Below are 22138 nucleotides of genomic sequence, written 5' to 3'. Positions count from 1 at the left end.
GAAGTATCGGGGGATAAAAAGAGAATTGTCACCTGGAGTGAAAGAGAGTTATTGGGAAAAGAATAAAATTGTGAGCAGGAGAGAAAGAGATTCATTAGCAGACGGGAAAGAGAATTTTTAGGGGAATAGGAAGAAAATTACTAGTGGGAGACCAACAGAATTACGAGGGAAATAGGAAGAGAATTATTCGAAAGAAAGATAGGAAACCTTCCAGGAAATAGGAATAAAAGGACTAGTCACAGAGAAAGAGAAGATAATTCATCGTTCAGAAAGAGATTGAGGGGGAAACAGAGAGGGAATTAATCACTTGAAAGAAAGATTTATTAGGGGAATAGGAACAAAATTAGTGGAAGAAGAACAGAAGTATGAGGGTGAGAAAGAAAAAGGAATAATTACTGGGATAGAAATTAAATATTTAGCACGATAAGGGGACAAATACTAACATGAAAGGAGATGAAATAGTGTGAGAGGAAGGGAAGTATATGAGAGGGAAAGGAGGAGAGTTATTAGCAGGAGAGAAGGGGAATTATATCTAGAAAGAGAATTATTAGTGTGAGACAAAGAGAATTTTTACCGGGAGAAAGAGAATTATTARGGGRAGAGTAATAACATTTGTAGTGTGAGAAAAATAGTATTATTAGCAGAAGACAAAGACAATTACTCGAGGAATAGAAATAGAACTGTTAGCAGGAGAAAAAGAGAATTGTTAGCAGAAGATTAATTATCAGGGGAATAGCAGAATAATTTTTGTCAACAGATAAATAAAAGTAATAATAAAAATATATTAGGGGAATAGGAATAAAATTATTGGTGGGAGAGAAGGGGAATTATTGGTGGGAGGAGGGGAATTAAGGAAATAGAAAAAGACCTGGAGGGCAAGAGAACCATTAGTGGAAGAAAAAGAAAATTACAAAGGGCAAGGACAGGAACCCTTAGCGGGAGAGTAAGAGAATTTTAGGCGAGAGAGAAAGAATTATCAGCCAGAGAGGAAGATAATTAARGGGAGCATAAGGAATTATTAGCCGGAGAGGCAGGGAATTATTAGCGGGATAGAAGGTCAATTAAAACAGGGATAGAAAGAGAATGATTAACAGGAGAGGACAATAATTATTACATAAAAATAAACAGAATAACGAGGGRACAAGAAACAGAATTATTAGAGGGTGAGACAGAATTATTAAGGGTATAGAAAGTGTACTGTTAGAGGGAGGGATAGACAATGACTGGAAGGAGCGAAAAAAAACATTAGCAGGCAGAAGGAACTTTGTGGAAGAGAGGAACAATTATTATAAGAAAAGAAAAACATTAAGTGATTAGAAGGAAAATAATTAGTCACGCCCCTGCCGCTGCATCCCCAGGGCGCCGCTCTCGCCCACCACGTCCCCGGCACCACCGTCCTTACCGGGCCTGAGGCAGCTGCCCCGTCCTGGTGCGCTCCGAGCGGGCGGCAATCCCAGCGACAAGCGCGCTCCTCGGCCCCGCTCACCTCCTCCGACGCCGGACCCACCGGCGGCTGGTACTCGGCAGCAGCGCGGCCGCAGCGCGAGCTTCCCTCAACGGCCGTCCCGGCCACAGCGCGTACCCGCCCCCTCACAGCTGCCGCTCGTTCTGGCCCCGGAGCCCGCAGCTGCCGCTCATCCCGGCCCGGGCAGGCGCGCTCCCCCCCCCTCTTGCAGTACCGATATTCGGACACGCGGTGGCAGCAGCGAGCGCTCCCGACCGCTCTGCGCATGCGCGCTCCCCCCTCCCTCTTGCAGTACCGAATTTAGGACACGTGGTAGCGGCAGCGAGTGCTCCCGACGGCTCTGCGCTTGCGCACCGTGCCCTCAAATGACAGTGATTATTTTCTCAAATGTGGCCGTAGCAGTCATCGCTGTAAAAGCGATCTGTACATTAATCCCTGCTCCCCATCCTCTACTGTTGCAGTACCGACTTTCCGACACACGGGATCGTCAGCCAGCGCTTCCGAACGCGCTGTGCATGCGCGCTCCCCCCTCCCTCTTGCAGTACGCACTTGAGGACACGAGATGGCAGCAGAGAGTGCTCCCGACCGCTCTGCGCATGCGCACCGCCCCCTCAGAAGACAGGGCGGGACCGAGTATTTCTTTAAAAGCTTTCTGGAATCCAATGAGATTTGCTTTTCTTTCGACTAGGGAAGCGGCTTCTTCAAACCCACCTGGCGCCTCGAAAGGCACCGTAAGGTCCAGAACTCGGGATGGGAAGCTCCAGGCATGCCCTGCAGACTACAACATGGCCGCCCGGARRTCGAGTGACGAAAGACTACAGCTCCCGGCATGCCCTGCAGACTACAACATGGCCGCCCGGAAGTCGAGTATCGCAAGACTACAGCTCCCGGCATGCCGTGCAGTCTACAATATGGTCGCCCGGAAGTCGCGTACCGGAAGACTACAGCTCCCAGCATACCCTGCAGACTACCGCATGGCCGACCGGAAGTCGCGTAACGGAAGACTACAGCTCCCATCATGCCCTGCAGACTACCACATGGCCGACCGGAAGTAGCGTAACGGAAGACTACAGCTCCCATCATGCCCTGCAGACTACCACATGGCCGACCGGAAGTCGCGTAACGGAAGACTACAGCTCCCATCATGCCCTGCAGACTACCACATGGCCGACCGGAAGTCGCGTAACGGAAGACTACAGCTCCCAGCATGCCCTGCAGACTACAACATGGCCACCAGGCAGTTCCGTGACTGAAGACTACAACTCCCAGAATGGCCTGCAGAGCACAACACGGCCGCCCGAAAGTCTCGCGACGTACGACAATTCCCGGAATGCTGCGCAAGGCAACATGGCGCCCGGCAGCGCGATTCCGGAAGACTCCCGTTCCCGAAAGGACGGGGGAGCCGCGCTCCATGACGTCTCCCCGGGGGCGGGGCAGCGTCCCTTCCTCCGGAGCCCAGGAAGCGTCGCAGAGCCCCGGGGCGGGGCTGCAAAAGGGAGGGGGCTCATGCGCGCTCCCCCCTCCCTCTTGCAGTACCCACTTTAGGACACGTGGTAGCAGCGGCGAGTGTTTCCGAAGGCTCTGCGCATGCGCACCATCCCCTCAAAAGATATTGTTTATTTTCTCACATATGGCCGGAGCAGTCATCGCTGTAAAAGCGATCTGTACATTAATCCCTGCTCCCCATCCTCTACCGTTGCAGTACCAACTTTCCGACACACGGGATCGTCAGCGAGTGCTGCCGATCGCTCTGCGCATGCGCGCTCCCCCCTCCCTCTTGCAGTACCCACTTTAGGACACGTGGTAGCCGCAGGGAGCGCTGCCGACCGCTCTGCGCATGCGTGCTCCCCCCCGCAGTACCCATTTTCGGACACGCGATGGCAGCAGTGAGCGCTCCCGATCGCCCTGCGCATGCTCGCTCCCCCCTCCTTCTTGCAGTACTCATTTTCGGACACGCGATGGCAGCAACGAGCGCTCTACGCACCCCCACGCAATTGTCGTAGTGGTTTTTGGACACACGATGGCAGCAGTGAGCTCTGCCCGAGCATTCTGCATAAGGGCGCCCCCTGTGTCCTTGCGATACCGATTTTCGGCACGCGATGGCAGCTGCGCACTATCAAAGAGCACTAGTCCTGGGTCCCCTGCCTTTACTTTGCACTACTGAGTTCGCGATGTAGGAGGGCTGGACGCCTTCTGCCCTGTTAGTGCAATTTTTTCGGTTCCATTTGTGCTTTACAGAGAAGCCTCCGGCCATGCCCATTTTTTCTGTTCATCGTGGTCCAACTGTTTTGCTTTACTTCTTTTTTTTTCCTAAGGGAACATATTCAAGTTGATATTAGTGTTTAAAGAATAGGAACCCATTATTTTATATAGATACATATATTTCCTCGCCTCTCAACCTCGCCTAAACCAGACAGTTTCTTTAAAGCTGCAGGAACAATGCTGCCATCCAGTCCATCCCAGCTTAATATGACATTTGCCCATGTTGGGTCATTCTGAAAATGAGCACGCTCATGCCACCTTTAGTTGCAGTACCAATTTTTAGATAGGCCAGAACCCCAGTTATCCATCTGGAAATGTAGGATGCATGCATGCATGCACTTCTGTAGCACTAGTTTTTGGCACATAAGGTCAGAAGCAAGCATCCCTAAGTGCTCTGCACACGTGCACCAGAGTGCACACTGCACTCTGCTTAGCAGTACTGTAGGAAGGCGGTATGCAGCACTGTCCCCCACAGGGCACATGTCTGCTTTATAACTGCTGTTTTAAGTAGAGTTATGGTTACGAGTAGGCTTAAGGAACTGGAAAGAACAGCTGGATGAGATCATATTAGTGCAGGATGTTTCATGTTTGACCAATTCAGGTGGCATTGAGTATGAATAAAAGTTGTTTTCTTCTTTTATCTTGGAATGGCTCTCATGGTATGGAGGAAGATTGGGGCAATGGTTAGGTTTTCTAACTTCTCTGTGTTTGAAGACAATTGGACTATGGAGAAACCATGTTCCTTATATTTAAGCAAGCTCAGAGTCTTGGCTCTGTGAGGTTTGGGACAGACATTCTCCTCTGAATCCAGGTGTGCCAAAGCAACAGGTGATTTTCCAGCACTGCTCTTACTCACAGTGTACTTCATCTGTGAGCTTTTCTCTGATTCAGCTGGGTAAGGGAGTGCTCCCATAAGCACGTCTGTTGCCAGTTTAATGAGAAAAGTGGCTTGCAGCAAGCACTGTTTGAAGATGCCATCTCCCGTTGGGAAAGCAGGACTGTTTGGAAGATATCTATCCCTTAGCCCCAAAAAAGGAAGGAATCATACCTCTTCTTTTAGAAAAAACAAACAAACAAAAAAAGGAGGTTCCACAGCAGAGGAAATGTTCAGAGAATATGACCTTTTTTTTTGAATTTGATAAAATGGCACCTGAAAATAAGCTTCTCTTATCTGAAGCTAGTCTTCAGAAGACTTCTTCTGGTTTCGTAGAATCACAGAATAATAGAATGCTTAAGGTTGGAAGGGACCTCAGAGGTCATCTAGTCCAACGCCCCCTGCTCACGCAGGGTCACCCTGAGCAGATGGCACAGGGATGTGTCCAAGCGGGTTTTAAAGCTCTCCAGAGAAGGAGACTCCACAACCTCCCTGGGCAATCTGTTCCAGTGCTCTGTCACCCTCACTGTCAAGAAATGTTTCCTTAAGTTCCTGTGGAACTTTTGGTGCCTCAGCTTGTGGCCGTTTTCTCTAGTCCTATTGATGGCCAATTTTTAGTTTGTCTCTTTGTTATTTTAAGCTAAGTTTGTAATGTATTCATTTAAGAGTAGTTTTTTTTTATTTTTTATTGACTGGGAGCTGATTCAAGCTGAAGCTCTGTAAATCAGGTAAAAGTAAACAGCTCTCAGTAGGTGCTGTTCAGTGCTTAACTGCAGCAGAGATACATAAGGCCATGTCATTGCAGGAAATGATTTCCTTGTTATTTTTCTAGTTCTGTTGGAATCTTTACAACTGAATGCCTGCAAGTGCAAATTAGGAGTTCATATTCACACAAACCATCCAATTCAGGAGTTCATAATCAATAGTAGCAGAGGGTATTTTCCCTGCAGAAATGCAGAAATTATGCTGTTTAAACACACATTGATGTTCAGAAATGCATCTGAGAAATTTGGCTATGTTAACCCTGGGTGTCCTCTCTTTTCCTTTCTACTTCCTACTTTCCACAGCTCATTAAAGCAGATATTTCTTTCACCATATTTAGCCTCATAAAGTTATTATAATATCATATTATGCAATTAGACACACTTCTGTTAAAGAACCAAGTTTTACCATTCAGGCTATGCCTGCTTGTCAGTAGCGTAAACAAGTAACTGATACGTAAATATCCTCCAGAAGGCAAGCTTAACATGAACAAATATTTATTAAAAAGGGCTGTACAGACAAGTTAAACAGGTAGCACATTGTTACTTACTTCAACTGGGCATAAGAGTAAAATATTCAGAACACAGAAACAAATGAAACCAAATACTAAAATAAAAGTTATGAGGTTAGAATTAGAAAACTGTAAAAAAGTAGATTTAATTCTCCTACTTGAAGCCATTAGCAGATTCACTCAATCACATGTGCTGTTTAGAAAGCAAAAGATGAACTCATTAAGTGCAAGTATTAAAATGTAGCTTGTGTTTTCTAAGAATTAGAATTTGTCTTATAAGATATTTCTATCTAGTTATTGAGGTGCTTAGCTCTGATCAGAGTCTGATCAACCGAGTTTCTCCAGCTTAGATTCACATATTTCCATAGCAAAGCATTTACACACACTGTAGTATTCTTGCTCTTTCAACGTGCTGGGGCAGGATGTGGGTAGTTTTTTCTGCTATTCAGTTGTAGAAAAACAGGGCTTCCCTAAAGTTCAGAACTGCAATAAAAGAATTCAGTAGTATTGCTATTGCTTGAATTCTGATTGCAAAGGGGATGATGAAGCCAGTTCTACACCAGGCTTCAACAGTATAAATCTAGTAAGCTCTTTAGACTTGAACAGCATCTCAGGGTACATAAGAAGAGTTTCTCTTTGTGTAACCATTTAATAGAATTCAACCCAAGTAAAACTGTTAAACTGAACTTAGTGATGAAATAACCTCAAAGCATTATAGGTATAAAGGGAAACACAGTTTGTTCTCCATGGATCAAAAACAGAGAAGTTTTGTGAAGTTTTTGTTTCTTATCTGCCTAAAAGAAAAACAACTAAAAAATCAATAATTCATAATTAGCTCTCTGTTCTATTGAGATGAGAGGGAGAAAAGCACTGAGGGTTGTCATGAGAAAAACTATTCATCTAAACTTTCTTAATCAAATAGAAATACCATTTCCCTAACAAAAAAAAAAAAAAAAAAAAACGCTTATTCCCTATCCAGGATCTCTTAATATAATACAGTTTTTTCCCTCTTTAAATAGCTTAATTGATTATCAGCAATGCAAACAATTTGTATGGTACAACTTAATAAAGGATATGAAACTATATATGTAAACACTAATCCATGACTGATACAAGCACAGACTGTTCATCCTCTCTCCCCCTTTTTTAAGGAAAAAAAAAAAGAAAAAAAACTTCCTTAAATATCAGGGCAAAATAAACAATCTTTAAAAATAAAAAAAAATACAGAATGGACATACAGAATTAGGAAATTATTAACCCTCAAGCATGCTTTAATTTAGAGCTTTTGAGATCTCCGAAAAGTATATAACCTCCAAATGTAGCAGTGAAGTGAGAGCAACTAGGAATAACCCCATGTATTTTTAAGACTATAAATCCAACTTTCTACAAATCTATTCTTTCTTACACATTACTTCATTGCAGACAATTCACCCACTGTCCATTGTTACTTTTTAAATTTTTGTACCTCCATTATCAGAAGTATCCTGTTCTCATGCTTGCAATAATAAGAAGCCTATGTGCTATTCTTTTAACTGTGCATATTTTTCCTTAAGCCAAATAAAATCCTCTGATCGGGGCAGGCATCATATGGCCACTTTGATATTTAAACACAGAATTCAATATTGATGTTAGGAAATATGCATAAGGATAAAGAATTAGAACACTGCCGCTACCTGGTGGAGAGAGCAATGAGTAAGAGAGCTAATGAATAGCCTCTCCATTGCACAGAGACTAAGCCCCAGTCACATGCCTAACAGAAACTGCTTTTGATGTATTTTCAGGGCCACATGGTCCATATTCCACTGAGATGTTTATTTGGTTGTGAAACATTAAAATGGACCAATATCATGCGAACTTGCCATAAATTATAGGACTATTTTCAATAAAATACTCATGTACTTTATGATAGAATTAAGAAATGCATAGTGACGTATGTGATTTGGCCAACAGAATCTTTTGTATTGGCCCCCACTATTTTGTTCAAGTCTTGTGATCAGGGATTTGGGACTTCACTGTCCTTACTGTCTAACAAGCAAAATTCTTAATATAGCCAATGGAGCATAATTATAGACAACAGAAATGGACTAAAAAGAGAGGAAGAGTCTAGACTGGCAGTCCTTTCTCCTAAAGTTAGGAGAAAAGGAGAAAGAATAGTTAAGACTTACTATCAGTTTAGACAACAAAACCAATGACAAAATGAGAAAGCAATAGATTTTAAGCCTCAGTTCTGTAGTTGAGTCACCATCATTTTCTCCTTTGGAGAAGCTCTAATTACATGAGAGGAAACGGGAGGACACAGATACACCGAGAAGTCTGAAGTATCCCCTAATCAGAGTACTTTTGGCCTATGTATAGAGCAAGAAACTACTCTGGGCTGAAATAAAACTAGCTTGAAAGTTACTTACAAAAAGACAAACAACTAGTTAGTTTTCATTGGCAGGAACAAGAGTGGGGTGGGGAAAGTGGGATCTGGTGAAATGTCTAATTTTTCATTTTGCATGCTACTGAGCTTCCCTGTGGTCTATTGCAGGATAAGTTTGTTCAGGATTTTGGCGGCAGAAACCAGGAAGAGAACACATGCAGAATGGTTAATGTTGCAGCCACAGAGGCAAAGAGGTATTTGTTATTTGATGTGTGATATGTAGAGAATCCATTGGTCACAGCTCCTAGGAAGATCACTAATGCAGTTCATTTTAGCCTTATACTTAAGTCAGTCTTCTGACTGCTGATGGTAATGCATCATAAATTATGTCATTTGTATGCATCACAAGTTATGTTATCCTACAACTTGATCTGCCTTCCAAATTTTAAGCCAAATTTGAGGGAATAGTACAATCAAGCTCTAGTAATTGATCAAAATTCAATTGTGTTCTGATGCACTGATTTCCTATTTTTATATATATATATTCCCCCCATTAACATATCCATTATAAAAACAGTTCTACTTGATACTCAAGCCTATGTAGTATTACTAGCCAGGTAGAGAAGTTGTTCTTTAGAGAACAGCGAGACAATCTCCTATTTCTGCACTTCAAGTAGTCTTCTGATTTGAGGAAAAGATTGGATTATTTTTAGAAATATCTGCTTAAAAAGTGGGCATAAAAGAACTTGTGGTACTTACATTTGGCTGATAGGAATAGTCTGACATTTAGGATACTATTTTCTTTAAGGTCCAAAAGATACAATGCTTGAAATGTTAAGCTTTAGCACCATTAGTATTTCTTTTCCTAAAACCGAATCTCAAGGAGTAGAAGGAAATTAAGACAGAACAGAAACATTGTGCTTACGTAGCATTAAATAGAAAACAATGAGTCAATCATACTTGATTTTGCACTTCATTAAGTCTGGCTACATTTACAGTTCTACTGGAAAGGTATTAGGACTGGTCATATATATTCCCATTCTTCTGTCCTTCTTCACTCATCTTGTTTCCTCTTGGGCTTTTTGGGATTCCGAGATCGGCTCTTTGCTTTGCAGAGTGGACAGATGGGTGCATTCCGATGAATTTGTTGGTGACACGATAAACATGCCTGAAATGCAACATTGCAACCCCTTAATATAAGCATTTAAGTGCTATTGACACATGGGTTATTGAATATCTTATTCTAACTTCAAGGAAAGCAAACAAACAAACAAACAAACAAAATGCCCAGAGCATTTCACTGAATTAAAATTTGGGCCTGTATCAACTCTGATACAAACTTCCATTTGTTATTTTTTCATGTGTTTTGAGGATTTGCATGGGAAATACTTCACTGGAAGAGAGAAGTGAAGGCATGAAGTTATAGTGAGGAGTTCCACAGAATTAGGGGCAAAAAATGGTGATTGGATGAATCCTACATACTGAACATAACAGACTGAACTCCATTCTTTTCTCCACACTGCCCCTTTGACTTACATTTGACTGAGATGTTTCGCTTTCAGAAAGGCTTTTCATCTCACCTAACTCAAGATACTAAGTGAGCAATTAAGTAAGGAGTATATTTGCGTCTGTTTGCCTTTCTAGTTAGCAAATCTTTGGAACATGGGTGTGATAAATCTCCATCGGCAAACATTTAGCTTTTTCTGCTAACAACAGAAGGAGCTGAGTTTAACTGTTTAAGGTGGTACATGTCACTTAAGTGCCTATGTTTAGATGAAAATATTAGCTTTGTCTTGCAGTGCAAAGCCTATCACCTTTCTATAATATCTCACTCCTCACAGAATACATGCATTACTTCTATCTTGAATTCATTTGGATTTTGTTTTGGCTTATTTTGTTTTGCTTTTAGCAGGGGTGAGTGCAGGGTTGATCCAGTGCCTTTTCCCTATGTGAATCAAACACAAAGCTGTGTTTCCACACAAAACCAAAAGCTGGTTTGGGGACAAAAGCTGGCTTTGTCTCTGCTGATGGGGAATCATAAAGTTAAAAGAAAGTCAAATAAGAAACAGAGCTTTATCCTCAACCCTTGATTGCTGGTGCTACTAGTTTAAATTTACTGGGATTGCTCTTGACTTGAACTGTTACAGGAAAATCAAAATCGGGACCCATATACATACCCATAAATATATTATTTTAAATGCTAAATAACTTTATAAACATTGTATATTGCAAAAACACAAGAGAAAAGCCAGCACGTTCCATCTCCTGACCTTCATTGGAGGTGGCTGTTGTCTAAAAGTTGCTGTCTGTCTGGTATCTTGTTTCCTAGCCACTTGCAGCTGTTGGGCAGCAGCTGCAGCTGCAGCCAGAGACTCTGGGATGGGAGGCTCCTGTGGTTCTGTCTGCCATTCTGCTTTCTGCTTTTCGAAATAACTAAAAACAAAAAGCAAGAATATAACCATTTTTGGACTATTCTGTTAGCTTGTAAGAGATATTTTGTATTTAAAAAAATATTTCCCTTTTATGTTCCTTGCTAGAGTCAAGTTACTAGCCCTTAAATAGAACTGCTAGTATTTTTCTCTGCATTTGTATACTTCAGACAGAATCGCAAAGAATGTCATTGCTTGTTGGCCTCTAAGGCACGTTGATTTATAACTAGATACAGTCTGGTAGCTCAGAAAATACACAATGTATTCATGTAATCTTTAACAGCTTTCTTTAAAACTCTTAATTATTAATTTTATTTTATTTTAAAATATTAACTTTTTAGTGGAGTGGATTAATATATTCCTTGTAATACCAAGATGAGTAGAATGGAAAATAGAATATTGTTAGAAATGCAAAGCAAAGCTTTAAAGTTGTGTATTAGTTAAAATGATGGCAAATGTGTTAGACATTAGGATAAATGTAGTTTTCTATAAACATCATTTGCATTTAAAACAGATTTGTTAAACCAAGGACACTATTATTTGACTCATAAATAATTCTCCTATCCTACCGTACCTAGGTCATGCCCTAAAAATGAAATTTAGGTCATAATCCACATCTATTAAACATCCTGGTTAACTTGACACTTGCTATCGGTCAGACATATATGGCTAAACAATGCTAAATAATACTACAATGTGTATGCAGCACAAAGAAAAGTTCTGATTAACAGTAGCATAAACCAACATAATATTTCTTTTGTATTCCTTTCTTCTACTGCCTCATAGCTTTGCTGGTGAAACAAGCAAATCAGATGATTATTTTCAGGAAAAGAAAACAAACAAAAACAAACAGAAAACTATTAGAAAAAGCAATAGAAACAAATGTTGTTGAATGTTTGTGTGTTGAATTTGGAGTATGTAACTTAGGATCATCTAAATTTAATTTCCAACAAATTCAAGTTGAATGTTAACAAATGCCTATCCCCTTTCTGTTAACTTCTGCTTTTTGTGCTTATCTCATCTTTCTTCCACCTGCAAACAGATAAAATGAAAAAATAACCAATAGAATCATGAGAGGTTATAAGCCAGATCAGGTTTGCTCTAGAGACTTACTCGAGGGACAGTTTCTCCTCCTCCTCACAAAGATCTGGCAGCCTCTGTAAACCGAGAGTCATCCGTAAAGCATCTACGTGCTCCTTCAGGGGTTTGTATTCTTCATGAAGGCGACGAGTAGATTCCAATAGCTTGTTGAGATCATTCTCTGACTGCTTGATAGTATTCTCCATCTGAAACAGGAGGATGTACAGGGTTCTTTTAGGACTCTAATAGTTTTCAAATATACCAGATTCACCAGAAGTTTGTATATCAGAATAAGAGAAAGAAATCCTTTCTCTTTCTTTCTTTTTCTTTTTCTTTTTCTTTTTTTTTTTTTTAGATTCAAATTGGAAGAGAGAGGATACAACACAATGGTCAAACAGGAATTAAAATACTGGGAGGCTGAACACTGGAAGGAAGCAGCAATTTCAAGTGATACACATGTTCAATCTACACATTCCAAACAACAGAAGAATAGAAGAATAAGAAGAACGGCTGCATCTGGGTGGGCAAGTGAAGAGCTATTGAAAACTCTCAAAGGGCATTAAAAGTACAAAGTAAATATATGATAAAGTAGAATAAAGTCATTTTCTGCATCTCTAAAAATATGATTGTTTAGAAGTTACCTAACAATATAATAAAAGGTTTCTGCTTCCCTTATCACAGTAAATGGGAAAAGCAGCAGAGAAAAAGATAATCTGAAAAAAAGAGAGGAGGATAAAACAGAGTAAGACAGTGGTTATATAGCTGAGTGAGGGGTGGGGAGGACAGAAAACGTGAGTGATAAATAAAGCACTCTGCACATCTACTGCATAGCTTGAACCTGCTTATGATGTGGGAGCTTTTTCCTCTGGTACAAAGCACCAATACCTTTCGAGCTAGAAACCACTGTATAGGCATTCTAATGCTCTAACATAAAGTAAAAAAATGTGGGTTTTAAAGCATATTCACCAGTTAGTCCCTCTGATTAGGTTATGTTCTTTTTTTTAAAGGTTCTTCTAGGTTCTTCTTTAAAAAAAAAAAAGAAAATGTTTCTCTCATTTCTATGGATTTCTTTCAGGATGGTGCTTCTTACTGTACTCTGGTCATGGTTTGTGGTTCCACCCCATGAACAAGGCTGGTTCTTGCAAAGAATTTTACAAACATAATGTATTTGCCCCAAATCCCTTTTCTTCCACAAACCTCCAACCAAAAGCTACACTGCTTCCAGGTGATAAATGCAAAAGACTAATATGAAGAACCACTTTCTGTGGGACTGCCAGAGCGATATTACCATAGTTAATGGTAAAGTTGTAGCAACAATGGGCTTCTTTTCTTATCTCCTCTGGGTAAATCCTTCCTATAGCAACAACACAAAATACCTTGCACAATACGGACAGGAAGAAACAATGATACTTAAGTAAATTTACTTGGCAGTCTTTGCAGGATCCTGGTATGGTATTGTAAAGTCCAAATTATTGAACCACTGATAGTTCAATGACGCGCACAATTCCACAACCTGTGGAGTGATTCCTATACAATTGTGATTTAGTCAGACTGCCCACAGCTGGACTGTTGCATACCACATTAATATCAGCGTGGATCAGCCGCAGCTCCTCCACATGGGCCATCTTCTCTTGCAGCAGCAGGTCCATTTCCTGTTTGTATTCTTTCAGGTGTCTCTCCTCAGACTCCAGGGCTTCAAATTCTGCTTTTAGTCGTGCTTTTATTTTCTCCATCTGCAAAGTCTTATTCCTGGATCCCAGCAGTAATTACAAATATAGAGGGACAACAGTAAGTCACTTGAAAACGTTTTTGCCAGAGGTCACTTCATATGTGAACAGATGAATCTAAGAGGTAGCATTAAGGATGAATGATAAGGGTGAAATTAAGCATGGCAGGGAAAGGATGAGGTGTAATGAGAGAAGTGGGTTTTAATCCCAGCTGTTTTCTTGCACTTTTCTATGCTACTAGCTTGCACCATACTCCTCTAAATTATCAAATTAGCACATCATTTAAAAAATTAAAGTTATTTTAGATTCAGATAAATCATACCAATAGAGTTTTGCTGCATCAAATGACATTTTGCCTAATTCCAAAAAGGAAAATAAGAGAAAAACTGTTGGGATTTTTTTTTTATGTTTGATTGCTTGTTTGTTTTTAAATGGGGTTCTAAGAAGTGGAGTATGAAATGAGAGTGGTGCAAGTGATTACACTATTGGATACACTGATTGCAATTATATAAACAATAATCAAAACATCGGCTTCAAATACAGAGAATTTCAAAATAATGACTATAGTAAAAACTCAGATAACATTGACCATCAATATCCTCTCTGCAGGTAGCTCTGAATTCTCTTAGTCCTTTGCTAAGCTCTAGTACCATTCAAATACATGTAAATATTTCTACCTATATACTGCATTATTGTACTGCTTGTTCTTTTGTGGCAAACTATAGTTCCATAGCAAAAATGTTTAAAAATGCAGCGTACATCTCTGTTATCAAAGTTGGAGGGTGCAAGTTTCAGTCATCAATTTTAAGCAACAGGCAATTTATTACTGTAAAGTTTTAACACTAGTCCAAACTGTTGAATGCATCAAACACATTGTTCTTGTTCCCAGTCTTGTTCATGTGATTTAGTTAACCCAGAGACCTTGATTATTTTTCCTGTACTGGAAGTTAGAATCTGATACACAGTAACCTACATGTTAATAGAACTTCTAAGTTTATGACAAAAGACTGCAAAGTTGTATTTCAGACATATAGTAAAAGCTCCAGGACTTCTTGAATCACTTTGTATTGAGTAAAACAAGAATGTAGCACTCCTTTTTAGTCATATAACACCTACTACAAGTAGAGACAAATTTACTTCCAAGTGCAATATTTAACAACACAATAGATTTCTCACAGGCATGATAAGAAGGGCAGAGAAAGAAGAGGCCTGCTTTTGTATTTAAGTGTCCTGTGCTTATCCTCACACAAAGCAGGGGTAAGGCTGATTTAAATTCACTGGAAGCAGGGAAGCTGATTATAAAATGCATGCTATAGGAGGCTGCCTATCAGCAGTGCAAAGCAATGAAAATTTAGCAATAAAAGACCTACCTCTGAAAGATGGTGAGTGACTCCACTTCCCAGTGGGTCCTGACTCACTCCCACTGAACTAAGCACAGCAGCAGGAATGTTGTTTTAATGGAAGCTGAAGGCACTGAACAACCTGGAATAAGTTTGGCTATACCTGTCTCTAAGAAAAGATATATAGAAAGATATTTCTGTACAGGTCTTGTGCTCACCTAAGACAACGGAAATTGAGATCAACTTCCTCACTGTTACTAGTCACTCGCTACCCTGCTCTGCCAAATTGGTCAAGCAAGTTAGTTGCAGGGGACTATTTCAATCCAAACAATTGGCTTTTGATATTAGAAGAGAGAAAAAAAAAAAAAAAAAGCACACACTAATTAAAGATTTTTGTATTAGTATTAGACAATGTGCAGTAATGTTTCACAATAAAACTAGAATGAACTTTGCCCTCATATTCTTTTCTATTTCAGATCTTACATCACACTGACTACAGTAGTCAGTAAGGGCGTCCCAAGAGGATATTAAGCAGTGAAACAAGTAGCTGTCATGAGTCTGTTTTATCTGCTCCCAGATGGAAGGCTGAGGCCCAGTCTTTACATAATCGCTTAATTTTATGGCTTTGGTTAATTCTGTGGAACTACTCAGTGCATATAAAAAAAAATGCGCATATATCTTTGGATCAGGGACTACTACAGATGTTAACTGACTGTAGTAATTGAAGTCTAATTACTGCAATGTAGTGGCAACAAATACAAGTTTATATATACATATATAAAGTTCTGCAGAATCAGATTCCAAAAATTCCTGCAAAAACACAGTTGAAATGCCTTTAACAAATGATAGCAGCTTTTCTCCTATAGAATAATATATGGAGTAGATATTAAAATAGTCCCTAAATCTGTCAAAGATGTGCTTGCGCTATAAATATAAGAAATTCTTATGTTTATTTTCAAGGATTTTTTTTTTTAAATGCCAGCACCTTTTAAAAACAGTTTATTTGGTCACATTTTATGAACTGAGTTTCAAAATTTTAAAACTTTTTTAATATTTAAAATATTAAAACAACTTTCTTGGAACTTCATTGTGTAACAAAGCTAATATTTTTACATTTACAGTACCTTTTATCTTAAACTAATATTAAAACACATCAGTTACAATTTAAATGTCACCCTTGAACATATAAGCAGAAAATCGAATATATCATAAATTTTCAAACATGGGATGCTGCTATGACCGAAAAGATAATTTAATCAGTTATATAAATTCAACGTTTTAATAGCTGCATGTCAAATTGTTATTGGCCATATTTATGATTGCATTTTAAAACGGAGTTTGCCCAACAACTGAGTAGAAAACCGTTGTTCTTACTCTGCTCAATGCGTGTTGTCTTTCTATAGCCAGTTTTAGGATGCCAAGCACACATATTTTGGCCGGGTCTGTGTGCTGCTCGCGGTACTGCGTGAGGACGGGACCCTGCGTGCTGCCCAGTTTACCCCTTTCCGCGGATGAGGGGCTGCAGCGGCGGCGCCGGCAGCTCCCTGGCCGGGCATCGACCCCCTGCGGGGCCGCGCCCGCTGCTTCGCACCGCCCAGCCGCTTAGGCAGACACTACCCTCACTTTCTTCGTAACTACCTTCGCTTTTGGACACACAAATTCCTGCTAAATACAGACAGCTCAGGCCGTAGCCGGAATAGCAAAGTCCTACCCCGAAGAGCGTTAAAGTCCTATCGAAGCCCAAAAAAGCAAACCCCGGCACGGGCATGCACAGAGCCGTGCGTGCTCTAGTGACGGCGAAGGATGGGGAACAAACTCTTAGCTTAGGCGCCGTGCGGCAGAGCTGGGGAGCCGTCCGCTTGTCGCGTGCGGCCGCGCGCCCCGGCTGCCTCGGCGCGCGCTGCCCTGCGCGCCGCTGCGCGGAACCGGTAGCAGCAGCTAGGGAGTCTCCCCCGGAGTGTCCTCGCCCCCTCTACGCACCGAGCGGAGGACAGGTACGAGGAAAGCGGCCGAGCGCTCAGCCGCGGGCCGATAACACGTTCTCCGCGAGTTCCTCGCTGTGGAGCCACCGGCCCGGGCCACCCTGCGCGCTGGGCAGCGCTGTGCGGCCGCGGGACTCCGCCGGGGCCTCCGCTCCGCCCGGCTCGGCTCGGCCCGGCCCGGCCCGGCCCGGCCGTGCTGGGCTCGGGTATCCGGGTATCTGTGGCGCCTCGGACGCGCGTCCATCTCCGGCTGGCAGTGCCATTCGCGGCTCTCCGGCCACCTCTTCCCTTGCTACCCGTCACGGTTCCCGCCAGGGAGAGGTGGGAGGAATGGAGGAAAATAACAGATGGACGATGAAGAGCCTTAGGAATGAGAAATAACGCAAAGGACTTAAGGGCCCCGTGTGCGCACCCTCCCCTCTCGTGTTATCATTCCGGGTAATTTTCTTGAAATACACGACAGTCGCCCTCTGCCCCTGCACATTTCACCAGCGCTTACCAGTAGCCGATGTAGAAAAGCATATTTTTTAGCTCATGCGGTAAAGCCCGGGGAGGCTTTCTTTCCTTCAGGAGCACAACAATAGCTACTTTCAGATAGATGGAACTCCTCTGCTCTCCCGAAGGGAAAGCTGCCCCGTTTTGACTGGTGAAGCACAAAGCAAACATACCTGATCTCCTTGATGCTCTCGAGTTTGCACATGATTTCTTGCTCATCAGCCATGCTTTTCACTCCCAATTTTAACCTCCCGTGAAATGTACAAAAGACTGGAGGGGGGAGGCGGACACAAAATCGTACAATAGAGACAACGAACCACCTCCTCCTAGCTATGGTCTCTGAGCCTGTGCAGTAGGCTGCAATGGGAGCTATGGGACTTGGAGTGCAGCTGCCTACTGCTACCCAGTTCGATGAAAAGGAGAAAAACTACAACACCCACAAGGCAGAGCAGCGCTTTCCAGCTCCTCTTCCTGCAATCAGACTTCTAATCAATTTGTCACAGCAAGTTATGTCAAAGGTGGTTAGGAGTACGAAGAGAGCAGAAGACTTCCTTCAGGTGTGTGTGTAAAGTTTAACTTGTAGTTAAAGTCATACAATAAACACGAGAAGCTTCTGTATAAGTTTGTGTTTTTTTACTGAAAAGCTTTGGTTTGGTCACAAAAGCATGCTGTTGCTATTGCTGCCATGCTGTTTGCTACTAGAGGCTTTGAATGATGGGAGGGTATCTCAAGAAGGGACACGTTTTGTTCTCTGGGATTTTCTTTTTTGATCTCTGCCACTATGCAAAGCATTTTTTATTTATTATAGAAAAGAAAATGCAAGCAAAGCTGCTAGCTTGTTCTCTGCAAAAGTCTGTTTTGCGCTAAGGGCTGCTACTGATGCTTCTACTTACTACTGTTTTGGCTTGTGTTGCTTTGAAGCAGGGACTTCATTTTTCTGTTCAGTTGTAAAGCACTATAAATGTGCATAAAGTCAGCATTTTTCAAGAAACTTATAAGCTGTACAGAGGCTTGTCTATGAGGGTACTGATATGAGAAGAAATAGTCAGAAAACAGGCTTCAAAGCTGAGCTGCTGTGAATGAGGCTTGCCTTCACTTTCAAGCAGAAAAGTAATGTATCAACCCTATACTGAGATCTCTGAAATAATTATACATGGAGAAAAAAAAAAAGGATTGTTTTTTGTATGTCCTGTCTTTCACTGTCTTGTTATCTTACCTATAATGAAGATAAATGTCATTAACTAGAATTAATATTAGAGAAGTTATAAACGCAGATGACTTGCACAAAACATCTACCTTCTTTTTCTGTCAAATTCACTAGACAATAAATTAATAAATACAATGCAGTTTTCAGTTATTATATTCAAAATTGCTTTCTTAACAATCTTCCAAATAATATTCTGAGGATTCATTTGTAATATACAAATGCAATTTTTGCATTTGTACTTTTGCAGGCATTGCAGGAGTTATTTCTGAAATATTTAATGAATAGGCATCAGTTGTGAATGGGGGAGGGATTCTAGTTATTTTCATCCTTATTTAAGGACTTTTTCCTATGACATCATCATATCGTATGAGTCAATTGCAAACTCTTGCTACGTTAATCATTGAAGAGTAGGACTGTGTGCTCAGAGGGATCAGGCTTTTTGATGCATGATTTAAATAGATAAATTAATTGATTTGAGGGGGTAGGAGACAAGTTAGCTACAGTGGACCAGTGAATCTTGTTGCTAAGACACTAGGAGTGTAAGAGCAGGCAGTGTAAGTAAATGATAGGAAGCAAAGGAAAATTTCCCTATAAATCAGAACTGATGAGAACCCCCAGACAACATTAGCAGTGTTTATCTTTTTTTTTTTTTATTTCTAATTTTACAGGAAAAAAATGAAAGATGGAGGGCAGAAAATTAAAATGCAGATGTTCTAACTTGTTCTTATACTCTACATTCAATTACACAAATAATCTCCCTTCACAAAGTTATAAAATATTTGGGAGTTCTTAGTAGGAGTCTTCCCACTAGCTGTAGCATTTTTTTACTATTTTCATGTTAAAAAAAAAAAAAAGACAAAAACATTGACAAAAACATCTACCTATTCCACCAGCCATTCAAGGTGGAATGTACTTCAAAGCAGTCATAAAGTTTGCCTAGACAGGTCTCTAGTACTAATGGTGTGTTATACAGATTTGGGAATATTTCACAGAATCACAGAATATTCAAGGTTTGAAGGGACCTCTAGAGATCATCTAGTCCAACCTTCCCGCTCACGCAGGCACACCTAGAGCATGTGGCACAGGGTGGCATCCAGGTTTTGAAGACCTCCAGAGAAGAAGACTCCACAACCTCCCTGGGTAGCCTGTTCCACCGCTCTGTCACCCTCACAGTAAAGTTCCTCCTCACCTGGAGATGGAACTTCCTGTCTTTCAGGACACATATTTGCTCATGTTCTATAAATAATAACTGAGGAGTAATTCCTATCACCTTCCTCCTTTTCTCTAGTATGGGATCTTCTCATCCTCCTCTGCATTGTTAAAAATTAATGTAGATCACTTATCTGTTTGGGCTGTTCTTGTTTTAACACTGCACCCATCACAGAGTTTTGGAGCTTTATAAGACAGTCTTTTGAGATTAGCATAGGCTTTATGCAAGTCCATCTTTCCTCTTCCATGTTTCCCCTGAGGAATGAGATTTTAAAGTTTTTTTTTTTTTTCTGTTGTTCATATTTATTTAATCAATGCATAATATTTATATAGGGACAAGGTCACAGAAGCACCAGTAGTGTGAAGCTTGCATGGGTAAAGAACATCTGCATGTGAGGTGTGTTAGGTCTCATACAGTAATAAGGCAACTGGAACACACAACTGAGTTCAGCATCCTTAGGAAATCAATGTTTGCTGTGAAAACCCACATTTCTCTCAGTCATGGAATCAAAATGTCCATCTCCCTGTGTCTTCTTCCCTGTGCTGCCCCTGTGGTTCTGTGTTCTGCACGGCTGTTGGTGTCCTCTTAACGACCTGTATTTGACAACATGGTGGCATTTTTTTCTCTCCATTGTCTTACCATAGTACAGTCCTTTGTGCTGCTTCAGCTACTGCTGCTAAATTTCTTACTATTTTTTTTCAGTGTAATTTTGCAGCAGGCAAAATACAGCAGTGGAAAAAGCGGGGACTGCATACTTTCACCATTGCTATCAGATAAGGTGAAGGAAAAGCATGCTATGCCCTAGAGATGTCTGTCAACACTCCAAGATTCCTACTTTTTTCCAAAGATGCAAAACCTTTTTCAGATACAAAATCAAGAATCAGTAAGTCAAGATGGTAGAGGCCAAATGTTTGCACATCAGGACTGTTTATCCAGCTCTGATGCTACTACTTGTTGTTCAAACAGCTTCAAACTTTTAATTCAACTTTTGCTTCATGGTTTTGAACAGGTGTCTTAATCTATAGTTCACTTTTCTTTGTATACAGTTTTTTATATCATCTGAAATCATGGCACTGATGTTTAGTATCTAATTGGCTGCTGTTTATAAATTTTGATATGTGGAGCCCAAATAATTACTTTTTTTTCTCTCTCAGCACACAGATTAAAATTTTCAAAGACAGTTAAAGGATTTAAGCATACAATTGCCATTGAAAGAAATCTTGTAGCTGACCCTAAAGAATTCTACCTTGTTCATATTTAACCATCATTCTTTTTTGTATATGTTGAATTTAACATGTTTGTGCATTTTTTTTCCTTTTTAAATTATTTTCATTTAAAAGTGCCATTTTATTGTTGGATCAGTAAGAAATGACTTTCATAAAAGTATATCGAGATTCATTCAGTGTGGACACTTTGTTATTATTTACAGAAACTTGCCACATATAGGGGATGATATGCCAAATCATTGTTTTTTAAAATGAGACAGCATAACAGATTCACTTATATAACAGAAAGCACCTATATAGTAATTTTGTCAACTGTTGCATTAAGCAGCTTTTTCATTATAACATCTGAAATGTCTTTTCACACAAGGGCAAGTGAGTGAAAGCAACAAACTAATGTCATTTTTTTTTGCAGATGTTAATCTTAGATATGTAGTTCAGAAACTGGCAGGGGAAACTTGCAGAGGTGAAGGTAGGAAAAAGTACTAAGGACTGACGTGCAGCTTTTTTTCCTTTTTTTTTTTTTTTTGAGAGAAATAGTGTTTATCGAAATGGTTGCATTTATAGAAGCCCCAGTACCAACATGGAAGAATGATAAAGAGACCCCAGTAAAACACAGGATAGGCCTGAGCCCCGCTAACATGCTGTTGGACAGATACACACTGTCATGGGGTTGAACGGGTGGCAATTTAGCACTGCTAAATTGAAACAATAGGTGATGGATGAACCAAAACAGTATGTGCCAACTTATGAAATTTGCTTGAGATTCCTGTGTTTTAAAATATAAATTATTTCTATATCTCATCTGTTTTGAATCCTAAATTACACTTGCAAGACTTTTATCTACAGATAGCAGGCCAAGAATTAACAAAAAAAAAAAAAAAAAAAAAAAAAAAAAGCAGTTGTTGTGAAATAACATGCCTCAGGAAGTGCCAAGAGGCTAGTGACACAGTCATAAGCAACCCTGATAACAGAGGCTAGGCCTGAGAGATCACTCGATGGTTTAGTCTTCAAATACTGTTTTCTAAAGTCTGAAACATTCATACATTTTTTCTATTACTCTTTCAATATATGCTGTGTGTTGAAGTGTTCACTGATGCCCTAAAGAGCAAGAGATTTAAGAGACCTGCACTGGGTCTAAGTGTTTTTTGGTTTTGAATTTAGTTATATCCCTTATTTCATACTCCATTCCCCTAATTTACAAAACTG

At 40.6% G+C, this 22138-nt stretch overlaps 1 protein-coding gene across 1 annotated transcript; it reads right to left on the bottom strand.

Annotated features, from left to right (window-relative positions):
- Positions 1–7287: 7287 nt before the first annotated feature.
- ZC4H2 (zinc finger C4H2-type containing) lies at positions 7288–17712 on the bottom strand. The gene is made up of 5 exons (XM_026054688.1): positions 17463–17712; positions 13323–13494; positions 11779–11951; positions 10507–10669; positions 7288–9404 (listed from the first exon to the last, which is right to left on the bottom strand). The coding sequence occupies exons 1-5, from the start codon at positions 17513–17515 to the stop codon at positions 9291–9293; spliced, it is 675 nt and encodes a 224-aa protein (XP_025910473.1). The 5' UTR covers positions 17516–17712; the 3' UTR covers positions 7288–9290.
- Positions 17713–22138: the final 4426 nt, after the last annotated feature.

The sequence above is a fragment of the Nothoprocta perdicaria genome, unplaced genomic scaffold, assembly GCF_003342845.1.
Source record: "Nothoprocta perdicaria isolate Ctin4 unplaced genomic scaffold, notPer1 scaffold_124, whole genome shotgun sequence".
Lineage (NCBI taxonomy): Eukaryota > Metazoa > Chordata > Aves > Tinamiformes > Tinamidae > Nothoprocta > Nothoprocta perdicaria.
Note: the sequence above shows the minus strand (reverse complement) of the source record. Positions and strands in the feature narration are given on the sequence as shown.

What these genes read in the sequence shown, in the direction of transcription:
- ZC4H2 (XM_026054688.1), bottom strand. Translation starts at nt 17,515, where the DNA reads ATGGCTGATGAGCAAGAAATCATGTGCAAACTCGAGAGCATCAAGGAG. An exon ending in TCCACGCTGATATTAATGTG is followed by an intron (nt 11,952 to 13,322) that starts GTATGCAACAGT and finishes CTCCTGTTTCAG; the next exon opens with ATGGAGAATACTATCAAGCA. An exon ending in AACAGCCACCTCCAATGAAG is followed by an intron (nt 9,405 to 10,506) that starts GTCAGGAGATGG and finishes GTTGCATTTCAG; the next exon opens with GCATGTTTATCGTGTCACCA.